The sequence below is a fragment of the Puma concolor genome, chromosome E3 (assembly GCF_028749965.1).
Source record: "Puma concolor isolate L17-30 chromosome E3, mPumCon1.1.hap2, whole genome shotgun sequence".
Classification (NCBI taxonomy): Eukaryota; Metazoa; Chordata; class Mammalia; order Carnivora; family Felidae; genus Puma; species Puma concolor.
The window spans coordinates 25,010,658-25,027,231 of record NC_141682.1 but is presented as its reverse complement, the minus strand read 5'-3'; the positions used below and the strand labels follow the sequence as shown (position 1 = coordinate 25,027,231).

The window sequence follows — 16,574 nt, the reverse complement described above, 5'->3', positions numbered from 1 at the left end:
AGAAGGGATATTGGCTGGTTTTCAGCTTCTTGTGTTATTCGTGCCTCTGCCCCTCTCCATTATGGATAAGTGAGGTTTTTAATTGAGGTTTTAATATACAGTAGTGACATTCTAGTAGATGAAGGAAGGGGGCAGTCCCCGAGGGCAATCTGAACTTCTGCTTAGTATATTTACTCTTGCTGTTTTCCTTCCTCCTCATTTGTAATTCAGGAGGCTCTCTGAGAAGAGAGAGACAACGAAGAGGCTTCTTAGATGGATCGAAGGATCACAAGCTGGGATACCAGGTTCTATGAAAAGGTCTGCTATTGAATTTGCTCTACCTTTAGGCAAATCATTTGATCATGTTGTGCTTTGGTTTCTTCCTGTGTTTGCTAAGTGTAAATAACATGTATTTGACTATTTTGTGATTATTATAGACTATTTTAAATGTGTGGGTGATTTATTTTTCCAGGCCAGCTGCTCAGGTATAAAATGAAAATCTGCTCCTTTGAGATGCTAGGCTTCCTGGCTGTCAACTGACCCCCAAATCCTTCAGAGTTCAGTAGGCATCTAGTTGCTTCTTGTTCATCTGACACATTTTGCAGTCTCTGTGCTGTGGTTCCTCAGGTTTACTCTATAGTTGGGGGGCATACCTTTTGTCTTTTTTGTTTTCAGAAATGAAATGTGTCACTTTATATATTCCTACTGCTTTCACCCTCCTCCCCACTCCACCTCTAAAAAGATGAAGGCTGCTTTATCTGACACTGATTGCATAAGACAGGAGGGACAGGTGACATGGTAAACAAACTGAGTTTACCTAGACTGGCTAATATGGTTCCCTTTTGATGACTTGGGCCAGGACAACTACAAGTTTGAACTAGATTTAGTAAGGTTCAGGTTCTTTGGCGTTTTAGCAGGAAGTAGTCAGGTAACATACTGAAAAGAGAGAACACAAAGTACCCTCCCCTTTCCCCTTTGTGTTTGTTATAGCCTACCTCACATTAGGCAACAAGATGCCCCTGTTCCCAAAAAGTCCCAAGCCAGGATTCTTAGAAGCTAATAAATAAGTTTGTGGGTAAAGTACGATTTTGTTCTTCATCAGTGGATCACCATACCACTGCTTCATAAATGGTAATCTCTGAAGTGCAATACTGGAGTTGACGGTAAGGCTTACTTCTTTTGAACTTAAATAAAATGTATTTACATTATTTCTAGTGCAGTTAAATTAAAAGCAGTTTCCAAACAAACCTGGAAAAGGTGTTGAAGCTAGAGAACCCATGAAATATATTACTCCTTAGTTGTAGCTTGGTGGTAGCAGCAGGAAGAACTTCAGACACAGGAACACGGTGTAACCCTTCGGTTCTGAAACGTTGCTAGGTCTCCTCGTGCTAAAAATGATCAAAGAAACATCCGGGTAAATATTGCTCCCAGAGCTTAGTTCGCTTTAAGAGTGCTGGGTCCAACTTCCATCTGTTAGTTCAAGAAAACAAGCAGCAAGGGCCTCGGATTTGGGGGTCTTCGTTCTTGGGCAGGGTCATCAATACATGAACGTAATACTTGCAGGTGCCTGAGCTGCAGTGGCTTCCAACAAAGGCAGAGCTTTCACTGATATCTCTTAGAAACATATAGCCAGCAACTTGCCAGGCTTGGGGAACAGGACTGGGAAGAGCCAAGGGCTTGGTGATATCCTTTCTCCCTAGATTCCAGACCGCTTTGTAGCTCCTGCGGAGCAGGGTGGAGGCCCTTGGGGTGGGGGTCTGGCTCTTCGGCTCTAAATGTAAATAAGAAGCCACGCAGCTGAGCCAGTGACAGTTAAGAACTGGCAGCGTCCGTCTCAGGCAAGGTGTTGGTCTGACAGTCTGGACGTACGAACAGCAGGAGACTCCCTCTCCTCACCCTCGGGTCAATCTGCACAACCAGGTTAAGTCCTGCCGGGGTCGGGGTGGGGGGGTTGGGGGAAGGGAATGAGGCGCCCAGAGGCAACGACTAAGGCGAGGAAAGACCAGAAGTCCTAAGGACACCACCTTGGAGGGACCGGGAGGCTTCAGTAACTGCCTTCGGAAGTATCGCCCTTGCCGTATAAAATGAAACTCATCTCCGCCATTACGTGAAGCCGCGGCCCAGACAGGAGGCGGGGACGCGCGCCTGGCGAATGCGCGCTCCCTTTGTCCCGCCTCCCGGCCGGCGGCTCAATCCGCGCGGGAGCGCGCTTCGGCCGCTCATAAGTGCTCCGGTTGGAAACTGGCGCCGGCGGCGGTTGCGTTCCGCGGGCGGAAAGGAAGGGGGAGGTGGGAAGGCTGTGCGCCGCCCGCTCCTCCCCACCCCCCGCCTCGGCCCTGAAGGGGCTGGATGGGCAAGTTGGGCGCGATGGCTCGAGTCCGGGCGGCGGCGGCGGCGGCCGGAGGCGGCGGCGCCTCCTCCTCCTCGCCCCGGCGCCGGCGGTGATCCGAACGAGCGGCCGCGGCCCCCGATGAGACTGTTCGCGGGCTGGCTGTGCCTGAGCCTGGCGTCCGTGTGGCTGGCGCGGAGGATGTGGACGCTGCGGAGCCCGCTCACCCGCTCCCTGTACGTGAACATGACGAGCGGCCCCGGCGGGCCGGCGGCGGCCGCGGGCGGCAGGAAGGAGAACCACCAGGTACGCGGCCGGGGTCGGGCCCGGGCCCGGCGGGGGCGGGGGCGTGGCGGCCCGGCCTTCCCGCGCTCGGCCCGGCTATTGTGCGGGGCTTCGCGGCGAGAGGGCCTCCCCGGGCCCTCGCCCCGCCGCCTCGGCCCCTCGGAAAGTTTCCCCGACGTCGTCCCCGCCGGGCGCTGGCTCCGCGACCCTCGAGCGTTCGGCCCGGGCCCCGCGGCGCCTTTTGTTCCCGGGCGCGGGCGGACAGCGGCCTCCCGTTCCTTCCCGGGCCCGGGTGTGGGCGCCCCGGCGCCCCGCATTGTTCCCGGGTGCCAGGCGGTGATTGCAGGCGCCGGGCGGCACGACGCAGGAACTTTGGGGCGAGCGCGTGGCCACGGGCATCCATCTGGCACCGGGGCCTGCGATGTAAACGACCAGACCAAACCCATCGCCCTCGACCGCCTTCATCACCCCCGGGGAATCAAAGCGAAAAGCAGGTCCTTCTTTTTGTCTGGTTGAATCTCTGAACGTACAAAGGACCATAAAGAAATTTAACCGTGCATTGTGAGCCATTTAACCCTCTGGGCTTATTCGGGTGACATTTTCCCTCAGCAGTTAAATGTGTTTGACAGGTCCTCACACTCCCATCCTGCTGAACCTTCCTCCCCTACCAAAGAGAGATCTCCTTTTAACTTCGATGTTGGTAGTCGACCAGAAAGATGTGGTAAGAAGGAAGATGATGCAAGCTTTTCCTGGAAGGGTTTTTAAAACAGAATTAGGGAGGAGTGAATTCTTTTCAGAGTTGTGGATCGTGAACGACGCGATGTGACCGGTTAGGCAGTCTTTTCATTAGCTTAGTTTGTGGTGCCACTTACAGAAGTATGTGCAGGTCAACTGTGGAATTAAGAGTGATATTTCATTTTTGACCATAATATAGTTTGTGGTTAACCTTGCATTCATTGAAAAGAGGCTTTTAAACTCTGTCGGAGTGTTGGCATATAATTGCTAGCATTTATAGTGCATTTTGCCTTTCGAGAGAGCAGTAAGTGGTTATTCCCCATCTTATGACATCGTTTTCATAGATTTCTCATTTTCCTGTGTTACATTTCTTATTATGCCAGGCGTTCAGAAAGTTTACATTCGGGTTGATTTCGTGTGTTTTAATGAAAGTAAAGAATTATCTAAGGACATAAAGCAATTCATTAAGGAAAGTAGCTTATAGTTTTTATTTAGTAATTACTGATTGTGGCCCATTTTCTATTTTTAAAGGAAGTCCTAAATTCCCATAAAATTTTTTTGTGATCCCAGAGCTATTTTGATTTGTTAGGTAGTCATACCTATGATATTGTTAGGAGAGTACATAAAGTCAGTAGGTGATCTTCAGTTGTGAAACTACATTCTTTGCTATAAATTAGTTACGTTAATCGTTCTTACAGAAACAATTCTAAAGTACTGCAGTGATAATGTACAGTTACCAAATGTCACATATCCACGTGAAATATGGATAGTGGCATAAAACAATGAATTAGAAATATCATTTTCAACAATTGGTAGAAGTAACGTTCCGGTTAGGACAAAAAGGAAGCTTATTTCCACTGATGTGGAATTATGGTGGAGTCTCTTAGCTGTAGGTGTTTATGACACTTGTGATTACCTCTACTATAACATTTGATTTATTATATATATATTTTGTATGTAATATATTTATATAATGCTTATAAAAGAATTGGTTATATTTAAAAAACTGAAAAACTGTTTACATAATTTGATTTTCGTGGAGTCTGGGTAGACTATAGCTGGAGACGTAGCCTCATAATAAGTACTTCCTAACAGGAGATACTTTCTAATTGTGTGCCTTTTAAAAACTGAATCAGTTACTAATACTGGTTTCCGATACCCCATTTACTTTGTTACACTTCTGAGATACTGAGTTATATGTGTACATGTGTGTGTTTTAACCAGTTGGACCAACAATTTGGCCACTAATTTCTCCAAAGTGAAGACTAATCTGGTACTTTCTGAATATTTAGGGGCAGATTGACTCTTCCTTAGAGTGATCAATCCAGTGATGCATTGACATATGAAAATATTGCCCGTGAATAAAGATTAAAATGAACAAAAGAAATGTGTGTATAGAGACCACGGTGAGATAAGGTGAAAGAGGAGACTCCTCTCTGCAGAGTGCCTGCGCTCATTTGTTATCTTCTTTATAATCCAGGATCCTAGGTTTGCCTTATGAACTTTCTTACTTGTAAAGTAACTTGACTCTAACATTCTTGCCCCCTTCACATTTATAGTTTTATACAGGGTTTTCTGGTGTTCATTTGGGGGTGTGGGTTCCATAGCAAGCCATATCTGAGTCTTTTGGGGTTGCATGAAAGTGGGGTTATGGATTTTTTTAAAATTTTTTTAGTTAATGTGTTTTATTTATTTTTGAGAGAGAGACAGAGTGTGAGCGGGGGAAGGGCAGAGAGAGAGGGAGACACAGAATCTGAAGCAGGCTCCAGGCTCTGAGCTGTCAGCACAGAGCCCGACGCGGGGCTCGAACTCACAAACCGTGAGATCATGACCTGAGCTGAAGTCCATGCTTAACCGACTGAGCCACCAGGTGCCCCAATGGATTTAATTGAACCGTACTTAGCACAAGTTTTCTTTATGATGATTTTATTAAGAAATTATGGTGGAGGATTCTCTGGTTAAAAGAGAAATCTTGGGAAATGTTTATCATTAAAAATTGCTATTTAGTTATGATAGCCTGGAGATGAGTTGCAAGGCTCCTTTGCCCTAAAGTAGTTCTAAAACTATTGTGGCAGCACCATTTTAATAACTTGGTTTGGTGTGCTAGCTTCAAAGCTGGGATTATTTTTCACTTTAAGCAAGGGAGAAGCAAGGAAGGGCTTCTCTTAGAAAGCTGGGATGTGGCTTGCAGGCCAAATTGGGCTCACTGACTTGTTTGTTACAGCCTGTAAAGTAAGAATAGTTTTGCGTTTTTAAATGGCTGCAAAAGCATGTAATATTTTATAATATGCGAAAATTTCTTACATGAAATTCAAATTTCAGCATCCACAAATAAGGTCTTGTTGGAACAGAGCCACCACATTCGTTTACTTACTGCCCATAGGGGCCTCCACACTACAGCAGCAGTGGTTGGTACTGTGTGACCCACGAGCTGAACTATTTACTCTGTAGCCCCTTATAGAAAAAAAGAGTCTTCTCCAGAGAAAGTTTCCAGCTGCCTTCATCAGCAGCACATTTCTTGGTCACAGGTTGCATGGTGGATAGTTTGCCTCATTGGGAAGAAGTAGAGCCATGCAGTGAGAAACTAGATATGTCACTTTTCAACATTGGCAGGCTTGGAACTTAAAAAGAAGACAGCAACAACAAAAACTTTGCATCTAGTGTTTTTGTCTCATTGTACCTAGTACTTCAAGTTAATGCATCAATTATGGAGCTGTTGAAACTTGAAAGGACTCTTAGGCCTCACTAACTAGGTTCTTGATAATAATAGTCATTCAGTAGTTTCTGAACTGATGGAGTGCCAAAAGAATTGTTATGGAACTCCCTGGAACCAAGCCAGGACGGTTTCTGCAGGTGATGTACTGTAAGGATTCTTAAGAGCACAGGTAACCTTGAATATCTGGAATTAGCAAGGTATAACTTAAAACTGCAAGGTTGTGTTATATCTGACTTATTTTTTCACCTTCTGTAAGCTCTGAACTGTGTTGCAAGGGGTGATGGGGTATAAGACGGAATTGAAACAACTGGGGTTTTTTTCCAAATGAAAAAATACTTGGACATCACAACCATAGGTCACAGGTTGTGCTAATGGACAGATTCGGTGTCCTGTCCCCTCACTCCCCATTTACCTTGCAGGGGCTGATCAAAGTCAGGCACAAGTTAACAATGCTCAAGGGCAGTCACCAGCTAGCCAGATGGACACTGATGGATTTGTATCCTCTTCTGAGCTGCCTTCCAGAATCTGGAGGCCTCTGCTGCTGAATACCAAAGAGATTCTGAAAGGAGTTTCTTTCCTTCCTTACAATTGTGTTGAAACCCTATCCAAATGTTTGCCTCTGGGTGCCTGGGTGGCTCAGTCATTTAAGTTTTGGACTTTGGCTCAGGTGGTGATCTCGCCGTCTGTGGGTTTGAGCCCTGTGTCCGGCTCTGTGCTGAAGGCTCAGAGCCTGGAGCCGGCTTTGGATTTTGTGTCTCCCTCTCTCTATGCTGGCCCTGCCGCCTGCTCATGCTGTCTCTCTCTCAAAATAAAGAGACATTGAAAAAACAACAAGTGTTTGCCTCAGTTTCACAGAATATCAGGATCTCTCTCTGCTGCTGAATACACTAGAAGCATTTATGTTCCCCTTTGAAGGTGCTTGAGGGCACCCTGGTAATTGCCAGTAAAAGACCATTGCTTAGACCTTCTAAAGCATTGTTAAAATCTTAGGATTATAAAATTCTAACAGTGAGTGCATATTTTAAATGAAAATTGCCAATTATTTATTTATTAAATCAAAGCTGAAACAACTTAATCTAATCCATATGAATTGTTTCCCTCCATGGACTTGGGTGCCTTGTCACTGTACACATTGAAATCTCATATAAAGAGGTTGTTGGTTTAGGCTTCTGTCATCTGTGGAAGAAAAATGAATGGTTTGAATGTTGACTCTTATGCTGTGCTTCAGTGCAAGGAAGTGTCAATGATTGAATGTCTGGACTGATAGGATTCATTGCAGAACTTAGAATGTGATTTTTGAGTCCTTAGCTGCCAGGTCCAGGTCGTCAGGCTTAGTCTGACCACCCCCTGTAGTAGAAAAGATTCTGTGTTCATGGACCCCATCAGTGGAGCCTTTCCAGTTGTTTTTAGTGGTGCTAAATGCCTCAGGTCTTTGGTTACTCATTCCTTTTGAGAATGGCTGGGTGCCCAGACCTACCGTGTGGTTTTTAGGCATTCTCTTGAACTTCAGTTCTCTAACTGGCTTTTGTGGTCCTTGGACAGGAAGGGGAAGGAAATCAAGTTACTGTGTTTCTATTGTCTGCCAGACACTATAATGATTCTCTCTAATCCTCATAACAACTCCCAGAGGTAGGTGGCGCACCCCCTTTTTTAATAGACAGTTGAGCCTAAGAGCGATGCCACTTGCTCAGGAGATACTTGGTAGGTGGCAGAGTTGGGTTTTGATCTCTGCTCTGTCTGGTTTCAAGGCCCAGGCTTTTCCCACCTTTTCATGATGCCACTCCTAGGAAGCCTTGTGTTGTATGAGGGTCTGTGAAAGTAGGCTGTCTCCTTAGTAGGAAACTGCCCCCACTTTAGCAGAGCTGTGTGGAGACATTGAATCTATGTAGCTTTATGCAAAAACACCAGTTGCAGTTTTGTAGTGTGTGAGTGAGGCAACGTTGGGATAAGTGTCCCAAGTTCTGGCTTTCATCCAGTTTGTGAATGCTTTGGTCAAGTTTAATGTTGGGGAAAAAAAATCGTACCTATGGTGTCTTTTTTCCAACACCCACTATTTCTTTGACACTGGCTGGGTGTCCTACAATTCATTTCTGTTCTGACACAACCCAGAGTTAACATCTGTCCAGAGGTTTAAGGACTCCATCCTGCAAGACTGCCCTCCCTTCGGGTGCCAGCTGCAAGTTGGAGGTACATAGAGAACCCCCCCCCATGTTTCTGCCCAATTTGTGTACAAATTCTGGGGTTCCCACAACCCTCCCTCAGGTTAGATAATTTGCTAGAATGACTCCATTTAGGAAGACATTTTACTTGTTTACTGGTTTATTATAAAGGATACGATTCAGGGAAAGCCAAATGGAAGAGATGAATAGGGCAAGGTATGGCAGGTGGAAGGTGGCACAGAGCTTCCATGCCCTCTCCAAGTGTTCAGCAACCTGGAAGTCCCTAGAGCCATGTTGTTTAGGGGCTTTTTGAGGGTTTCATTACCTAGGCATGGTTGATTAAATCACTGACCTTTGGTGATAGAACTCAATCTCTTAACTCCTCTCCTTTGTCTAGAGGTTGGAGGTGGGGCTGAAAGTTCAAACTCCCCTCCCCCATCACTATATTAGCATACGGAAGATACTCTTTATTTTTTTTAAATTTTTTTAATGTTTATTTATTTTTGAGACGGAGGGAGACAGACCATGAGTGGGGGAGGGGCAGAGAGAGAGAGGGAGACACAGAATCTGAAACAACTCCAGGCTCTGAGCTGTCAGCACAGAGCCCAATGCGGGGCTCGAACCCATGAACCGTGAGATCATGACCTGAGCCGAAGTCGGATGCTTAACCGACTGAGCCACCCAGGCGCCCCCAAAAGATACTCTTTAACACTTAGGGGATGCCCCAAGAGTCTTAGGGGCTCTGTGCCTGTATCTAGGGGATAAAGCACCAGGAGCGAAGGGGGTGAGGGAGAGAGAATCTTAAGCACGACACAGGGCTCACATAGGGTTTAATCTCATGACCCTAAGATTGTGACCTGAGCCAAAATCAAGAGTAGGACGCCTAACTGACTGAGCCACCCAGGTGCCCCCTAAAATAACCTTTTTTTTTTTAATTTAAAGTTTATTTTGAGAGAGAAAGAGAGCACAAGTGGGGAAGGGGCAGAGAGAGGGAGAGACAGAATTGCAGGAGGCTCTGTGCTATCAGTGCAGAATCTGATGCCAGGGTTGAACTCCCGAACCATGAGATCATGACCTGAGCTAAGATGAAGTGTGGAACACTTAACCGACTGAGCCACCCAGGCGCCCAACCCCTAAAATAACTTTCTTTTTTCAAATGTTTGTATTTGAGAGACAGACAGAGACAGTGTGTGAGCAGGGGAAGGGCAAAGAATCAGACGGAGACAGAATCTGAAGCAGGCTCCAGGCTCCCAGCTGTCAGCACAGAGCCTGACGTGGGGCTTGAACTCAAGCTGTGAGATCATGACCTGAGCTGAAGTCCGATGCTTAACTGACTAAGCCACCTGGGTGCCCCCCTAAAATAACTTTCTAACTCCAGTTCTATTACCTACTGTGCTCAAGTCCTCTGTATTTTGGAAGAAAAGATAATTATATAACACGTTTGACTATTGAACTAAAACATAAATTCTGATAAGCTTTTAACTATATCCCTCTGTTTGATAAGCAAATATAATCTCATCAGAAAATTATATTTCTGCTTTGAAGGAATGATTGATCCACCAAGATTATATAAAGATTAGGAGATGTTCATGGGACCTGACCTAATACCTTATATTTTGATTAGCGAATATTGTCACATATGCATTCACAACTCATGTCTACTTCATTTGGCTGTTTGTCTGATCTTTAGTATAGCTACAGTCTTGTTGCAAGTAATTTACTGTATTTTTAGAAGTTCTGTATTTACTGTATTTTACAGTATTTACTGTAGTTTTTAGAAGTTCTGGTTAATTACCACATCCTACCTTGGACTTGGCATTAGTAGATGACTGCATGGTATAACTGGTTTGATTAGAATTCGTTATTTAAAAGATTTCCTTACCCTCTTGGATTGGAGAAAGTTCAAGTGAGCTTTGAAGGAAGATGCTAAAATGACGTTTTTCCCGGCACTGGTCTCCAGCTGAGGAGGCCAGCCCACAGTGGGCTTGGCACACAGTCCTTCCAATGCGAACGTTTAATGAGCGTGATGCTTTGTTCTTGCCTGCGCACCTTGGTCTCTGTAGTCTTTGAGGAGCACACATTCAAAGAACTCACCTGCTTGAAAGTGCATGGGAGCCTGCAGATAGGCCACCCAGTGCTGTGAGCTCATTACAGCTTTTCATTTAAGCTGGGTTGTCTGGAGAGAGGAACTCCAGTGGGGTGGCAGGGGCTCCTGCATTGATTTTTCTATCAGCATCTCATCTTAAGGGCAAGGGGACTGCTTATTTAAGGCTTGAAGTTCTTGGCCAAGATCATAATCCCATTACTTGATTCCCTTGGTTTCTGATTTTTTTTCTCTCCTCTGGAGTGTAAGTCCATCTTTAGTTTTTCCCTAGACCACTGTTAAGCTGGGATAATTAGGAAACACTAATGACATTTTCTGGGTAGGCCCATTTAGGGGTTCTCAAGCAGTGGTGATTTTGTCCCCCAGGGGGCATTTGGAAATGTCTGGGACATTTTGGGTGGTCCTGATGGGAGGGGAGTGGGGAGCGCTCCTGGCAGCTGATGGGTAGAGGCTTGGGATGCTGCTAAACATCTTCTAATACATCAGACACATCTCATAACACATTATGATTATCTGGCCCCAAATGTCAGTAATGCTGAGGTTGAGAAACCCCGTAATTTAGTTGCTATCTAGATCAGATTATCTTTTCTCTAAACACACCCCCGTCCAGTTTAGTTGGACAGAATGATCCTGCTTTCTTTTCTGAAAATAAATCTCAGACACACTGGGTAGACCGAGGAGAAACTTCTTTGAAAGAAACCTTTATAAAACAACATGCACCTAGAATAGGAACCTCAGTCAGCTGGAAGTGCTCAGAAACCCCAGGCTTCCCATTTGTCCAGAAGTTGTGGGGTGGTAAATGAAATGTGAATGTACTTGGCCAAGGGCCTGATACAAAGTAGGTGTTTTAGTCAGTGTCATCCTTCCTTGCTTGCTTGTGGTGTTGCAATTTTGTGGTGAGTGGGTAGGTTTAACCACTGTTTGCAGAAGTGAGTTTAAGCAAGACCTTTCAGGCGTGCCTGGCTGGCTCAGTCAGTGGAGCATATGACTCTTGATCTTGGGATCATGAGTTTGAGCCCCACGTTGGATATAGAGTTTACTATAAATAAATAAATAAATAAATAAATAAATAAATAAATAAATAAATAAATAAAGTATAGTAATAAAATAACTTAAAAAAGAAAAGTAAGACCTTTCAAAAACCTTGGAGTTTCAGAAATTGACAGAAACCCAGTGACAGCTATCTCTGTGGTTATCCTTATATTCATTCCCTCCAGGATTTTGCTAGAAACTCCAAATTCTATGTTAGGCTGCCTGTGATTTTATTTCTTTTTATTTTTTAAACATTAATTTTTTTTTTTTTTTTTTTTTTGAGAGAGAGAGAGCAAGCATGGGAGGGGCAGAGGGGATAGAAAGAGAGAATCCTAAACAGGCTCTATGCTCAACACTCACCATGGAGCCTGATGCGGGGATCGATCCCAAGACCCTGGAATCATGACCTGAACCAAAATCAAGAGTCAGCAACTCAACTAACTGAGCCACCCAGATGCCCCAAGTCTGCCTGTGATTTTAACAGTAGTTCACTTGACAAACATTTATTGTTCACTGTATCCGTATTAGGCACTGAAGTCCGTCATTGTCCCTCACTTTATGAAATCTCTTTCTGGGAAGATATACACTGAACATACAATTATGTACAGTTATTAGTTCAATGTTCATAAATGTTACCAAGGAGACATATGAGATGTAGGAGAGAGGTATTCGGATGGGGGGAACCCAGCCTAGTCTGCAAATTCAAAGCAAACATACTTGAAGAAATATTTTAGTATTAGGTTGAATTGGCCAGGTAAAGAGAGAGTGGGTTGGGGTGATGGAAATGTAGGGGATGGAGCAAACACCATGTGAGATATCCAGAGGAAAGGAGCCTTCCAGAAAAAGAGAGGGATGCAGTGTTATGACATAGTGAATGGCCAGGTGTTATGGGTGGGCAGGCAGTGTCACGAGGTGACTGTGGATACAGACTGGACAAATCGTGTAGGGCCTGGTAAGCCATATTGAACATTTTGGATATTAGCTTCAGACTTCTGTGTAGCAGGGTCGTGATGTGATCAGATTTGCATTTAAAATTTTCAGTTTTTAGAGAGGTTTGTTTGGCCACTTAAATTTTCAAACCACTTTTAATTAAAGTGCTATCCACATTTAGATATGTAAATATATGTTAAAAATAACCTTTACTGAGATATGTATAGTTCACATACCATAAAATTCATCCTTTTAAGGTGTATAGTTCAATGTTTTTTAGTACAATATATTTACACAGTTGTGCAACCACCATCACTCTCTAGTTTTAGAACGTTTTCATCACGCCAGAAAGAAACTGCGTATCCATTGGTAGACACTCCCCACTGCCCCCTGCCCCCAAACCCTTGGCAACTGGTCTACTTTCTGTCTCTGAACCTGCCTATTCTGGACACTTTATGTAAGTGAACATATCATTTGCGGCCACTTGTTACTGGCTTCTTTCCCTTAGCATAATGTTTTCACAGTTCATCCATGTTGTCACCTGAATCAGGACTTCACTGCTTTTTATGGTTGAATAATCCATATTCTGTTGTATAGGTCAGTCATATCTTGTTTATCCATCAGTTGATGGACGTTTGGGTTTGTTTCCACTTTTTGATGATTCTGAATAATGCTGTGGAGTTGGCATTTGTATCATGCAAATGGTCAGGAGGAGCATGGGTTTCAACTTTTATATTTATTTATTTTTAATTTATTTTGAGAGAGAGAGAGAGAGCGTGTGCCCGTGAGCTGGGGAGGGGCAGAGAGAGAGGGAGAGAACCCTAAGCAGGCTTGCACTGAAATCTAGAGTCAGACACTCAACCCCCTGGGCCCCCCAGGCACCCCCAACCTTTATATTAAGAATTTTTTCTTTAATATTTATTTATTTTTAAGAGCGAGATGCACGCTCAAACACACACACACACACACACACACACACACACACACACACACACACACAGACACACAGTGTGAGCAGGGGAGGGGCAGAGAGAGAGGGAGACACAGAATCGGAAGCAGGCTCCAGGCTCTGAGCTGTCAGCACAGAGCCTGATGCAGGGCTTGAATTCATGAACTGCGAGATCATGACCTGAGCTAAAGTCAGACGACTGAGCCACCCAGGCTTTCCACCCCCCTCTTATACAAATTTTTTTAATGTTCCAACCTTTGTCTTTAAAGAGAAGGGCTTTACTCCTTCTCATTCCATAGCACATTCTGTTCAGTAAGGAGTTTCTTTTCTGAAGCACTTGTATAGCTGTAAAGGTTCAACCACATGTGTCAGTGAATTGAGAGAAATGCTGTTAAGAACTGGAGTTTTCCTCTTGGCACTTGAAAGCAATATTTGCAGTTAATGATGCCAAGTCTTACTTCGTTCTAGAAGTCAGAGTCCATTGTTGTTCTAGTTGTCCATTTACAAGTGGATGCCAAGGAATTCTTAGCTCCTCTGTTTCACTTGAATGACTTCTTGTCTGCACTAATAGAATGTACCTGATTGCCTATTACTAAGGTGATGGCTTTCATCTTGATTAGTCATTTCAGAAAATAAAAAATAAATAAAAGTCAGAGTAGCCTCAGTATCACAGAGTTCAGAATGTGTACCAGGAGGTTGTGAGTATAATAAAAAATGGTTTATGACCTCTACTGGGGCATAACTTCAGGCACAGTGAATATTAAGAATTAATGATTAAGCAAGAACATTTTCAGACCAAGGAAGAAAGTATAGGCAGTAAATATAAGAAGCGTATCATGTAGAGTGGAAAAAGTAAAAATAGTTATCAAGTCCAAGCAGTTTTGGTAACAGTGTTTAAATGGTAAATGAACACAGGGGCTCCTGGGTGGCTCAGTCATTGAGCATCTGACTCTTGATTGTGACTTGGGTCATGATCTCACCATTAGGTTCGTGAGATGGAGCCCTGCGCTGGGCTTTGTGCTGACAGAGCAGGAGCCTGCTTGGGATTCTCTCTTTCCCTCTTTCTCTGCCCCTCCACTGCTTGGGCAGATGCGCGTGCTCTCTCTTTCTCAAGATAAATAAATAAACCTCAAAAAAAAAAAAAGGTAAATTAACAAATCAATCAACAGATGGGAAATTTGGTATCTAGTTTGGGTATAGGGTTTGTAAAAAAAAGATTAGTTAATCTTTAAATTTTTAATGTGCCTATTTGCTTGCTTGTATTGGATTATAACTGGTTCCTTTCAATGTTAGTGTCAGGAATGTTACCCAAGATTTGTTTTAACATTTAGCAAGCTTAGGATGACTGTAAAATTGGCCCACCAATTGCGTAAGCAGTTACAGGATGCCTGTTGATAAATGGTCATATTTGTCAGGGGGAAGCAAATTACTTTTTTTTTTTAATTGTTTTAAATATTTATTTATTTATGAGAGAGAGACAGAGTGTGAGTGGGGGAGGAGCAGAGAGAGGGGGAGACACAGAATCCAAAGCAGGCTTGAGGCTCTGAGCTGTCAGCACAGAGCCTGACGCAGGACTCACACTCATGAACTGTGAGATCGTGACCTGAGCCAAAGTCGGACGCTTACCGACTGAGCCACCCAGGCGCCCCGGAAGCAAATTACTTTTGACGAAGGCTCTCTTTATTGGGAAAGATTGTTTTTTTAGCAGATAATGGATTAATAATAACTGGTCAACCCTACAGTTTCATCATTGTAATTAATGGGCTTACTCTTATTTATCAGGCCATGTTAGAGGAATCTCGTTGCTATTATTATAGGATTCTTCTGTGTGTCTGGTACTACATTGAGGATTTGCCTGCATTACCTTATTTAATCCTCTCAATACCCTACTAGGATGAATAGATACCAGTGACATCTCTAGTCTACAGATGAATGAACAGAGGCCCAGAGATTAAGTGACTTGTCCAAGCTTACACACGAATGGCAGAGCCAGGACTTGATCATGGAGCAGACTCTAAAGCTGACATACCCTATGATTGACTTCCCTCCCTTCCCTGGTACACTAACTCTAAACGGAAAACATTTATTATAGAAGGTTAAATTTCATCCACAGTTGAAGCTCCTGAATTTTGTTCTGAAAAGTACGTTCAGGTTAGAGCCTGTTCCCAGAAGTCTCGTTCTCAGCATGTTATTACCTTGTCTTCTCATCGATTACGATGTGACCTTAAGTAACTTCTTGATCTTTCTCAAGCACATATTGCCCCCGGTCTGTGAGAATGTTCTATGACCTGGTAAAGCGCACCTCAATAATTCTAAAGGCCTCTATATAGCCTACAAGAAGAAAGGCAGCTTTATCTGGTCACTGGAGTGGTAATTTCTGCTGCTTTACTCTGCCATTGATTTGTTTGCTGGTTTTGAATTAAACCATTGCGTTATGTGACTGTTTCCTTATCTAAAACAAGGTTAGTAATGCTAGTTACTGCCTTCTGATGTTGATTTTCAGTGAAGGAGAGGCCAACTGAGCCTTCCTAGATCTCAGGGTCCTGGGGATATAGTGACTGAAATATTGGGCAGGGGGTCAGAATACAAGGACTGTGTCCTGGCTCTGTCACCTACTAAACTGCCTGACTCAGAAACCTCTTCCCCCTGCGCCCCCTACATTATGAGAATTAGATGAGAAATTATGTATGTGGAAGTATTTTACACTTTATAGGTCATCTGAGTGTAAGAGATGATGATTATCCTCCCAGTGCCATGAGATTATACCATTTAGAAATACTGGATTTGATTGAGTCTTCTGGCTTCTGTTTTTGGACTTCTTAGATGACACTCAAGTTGTGTGTTTTCACTTGTTCTTCTTTTTTTTAGTGGTACGTGTGCAACAGAGAGAAATTATGCGAATCACTCCAGGCTGTCTTTGTTCAGAGCTATCTTGATCAAGGAACACAGATCTTCTTAAACAACAGTATTGAGAAATCTGGCTGGCTATTTATCCAATTATATCACTCTTTTGTGTCATCTGTTTTTAGCCTGTTTATGTCTAGAACATCTATCAATGGGTAAGTGAGTCTTGTGTATTTTTTCTTTCTCCTTAGGTTTAAAAAAAGAAAATGAAAGAGAAAAGCTATTTTGTTAAAGGTATTGATCACCTCAGCTACAATACTTGTGCTCGTCAGAATCCTTGGCAGTGGGTGGGTCCAGTGTCTTAGCCTTCTGCAGCTGTGCCTTTTATATTCATCATAACTTGAGGCATCTGGGTAGCTCCGTTGGTTAAGCGTCTGACTTCGGCTGAGGTCATGATCTAATTGTTCGTGGGTTCAAGCCCCGCATCGGACTCTGTGCTGACAGCTCAGAAC

At 43.8% G+C, this 16,574-nt stretch overlaps 1 protein-coding gene across 3 annotated transcripts in view; it reads left to right on the top strand.

Annotated features, from left to right (window-relative positions):
* The first annotated feature begins 237 nt into the window (after positions 1-237).
* Positions 238-16,574, top strand: part of METTL9 (methyltransferase 9, His-X-His N1(pi)-histidine) — a 53,286-nt gene continuing 36,949 nt past the window's right edge. Inside the window, exons 1-2 of one of the 3 annotated variants that reach the window (XM_025916915.2) lie at positions 238-297; positions 16,087-16,277. In XM_025916915.2, coding sequence (XP_025772700.1) covers positions 253-297; positions 16,087-16,277 — 236 coding nt within the window. In that variant the 5' untranslated portion in view covers positions 238-252. Of the gene's footprint in view, positions 298-2,229; positions 2,615-16,086; positions 16,278-16,574 lie in introns of those variants that run through there. The other 2 variants (XM_025916914.2, XM_025916913.2) reach the window with 2 other exon arrangements.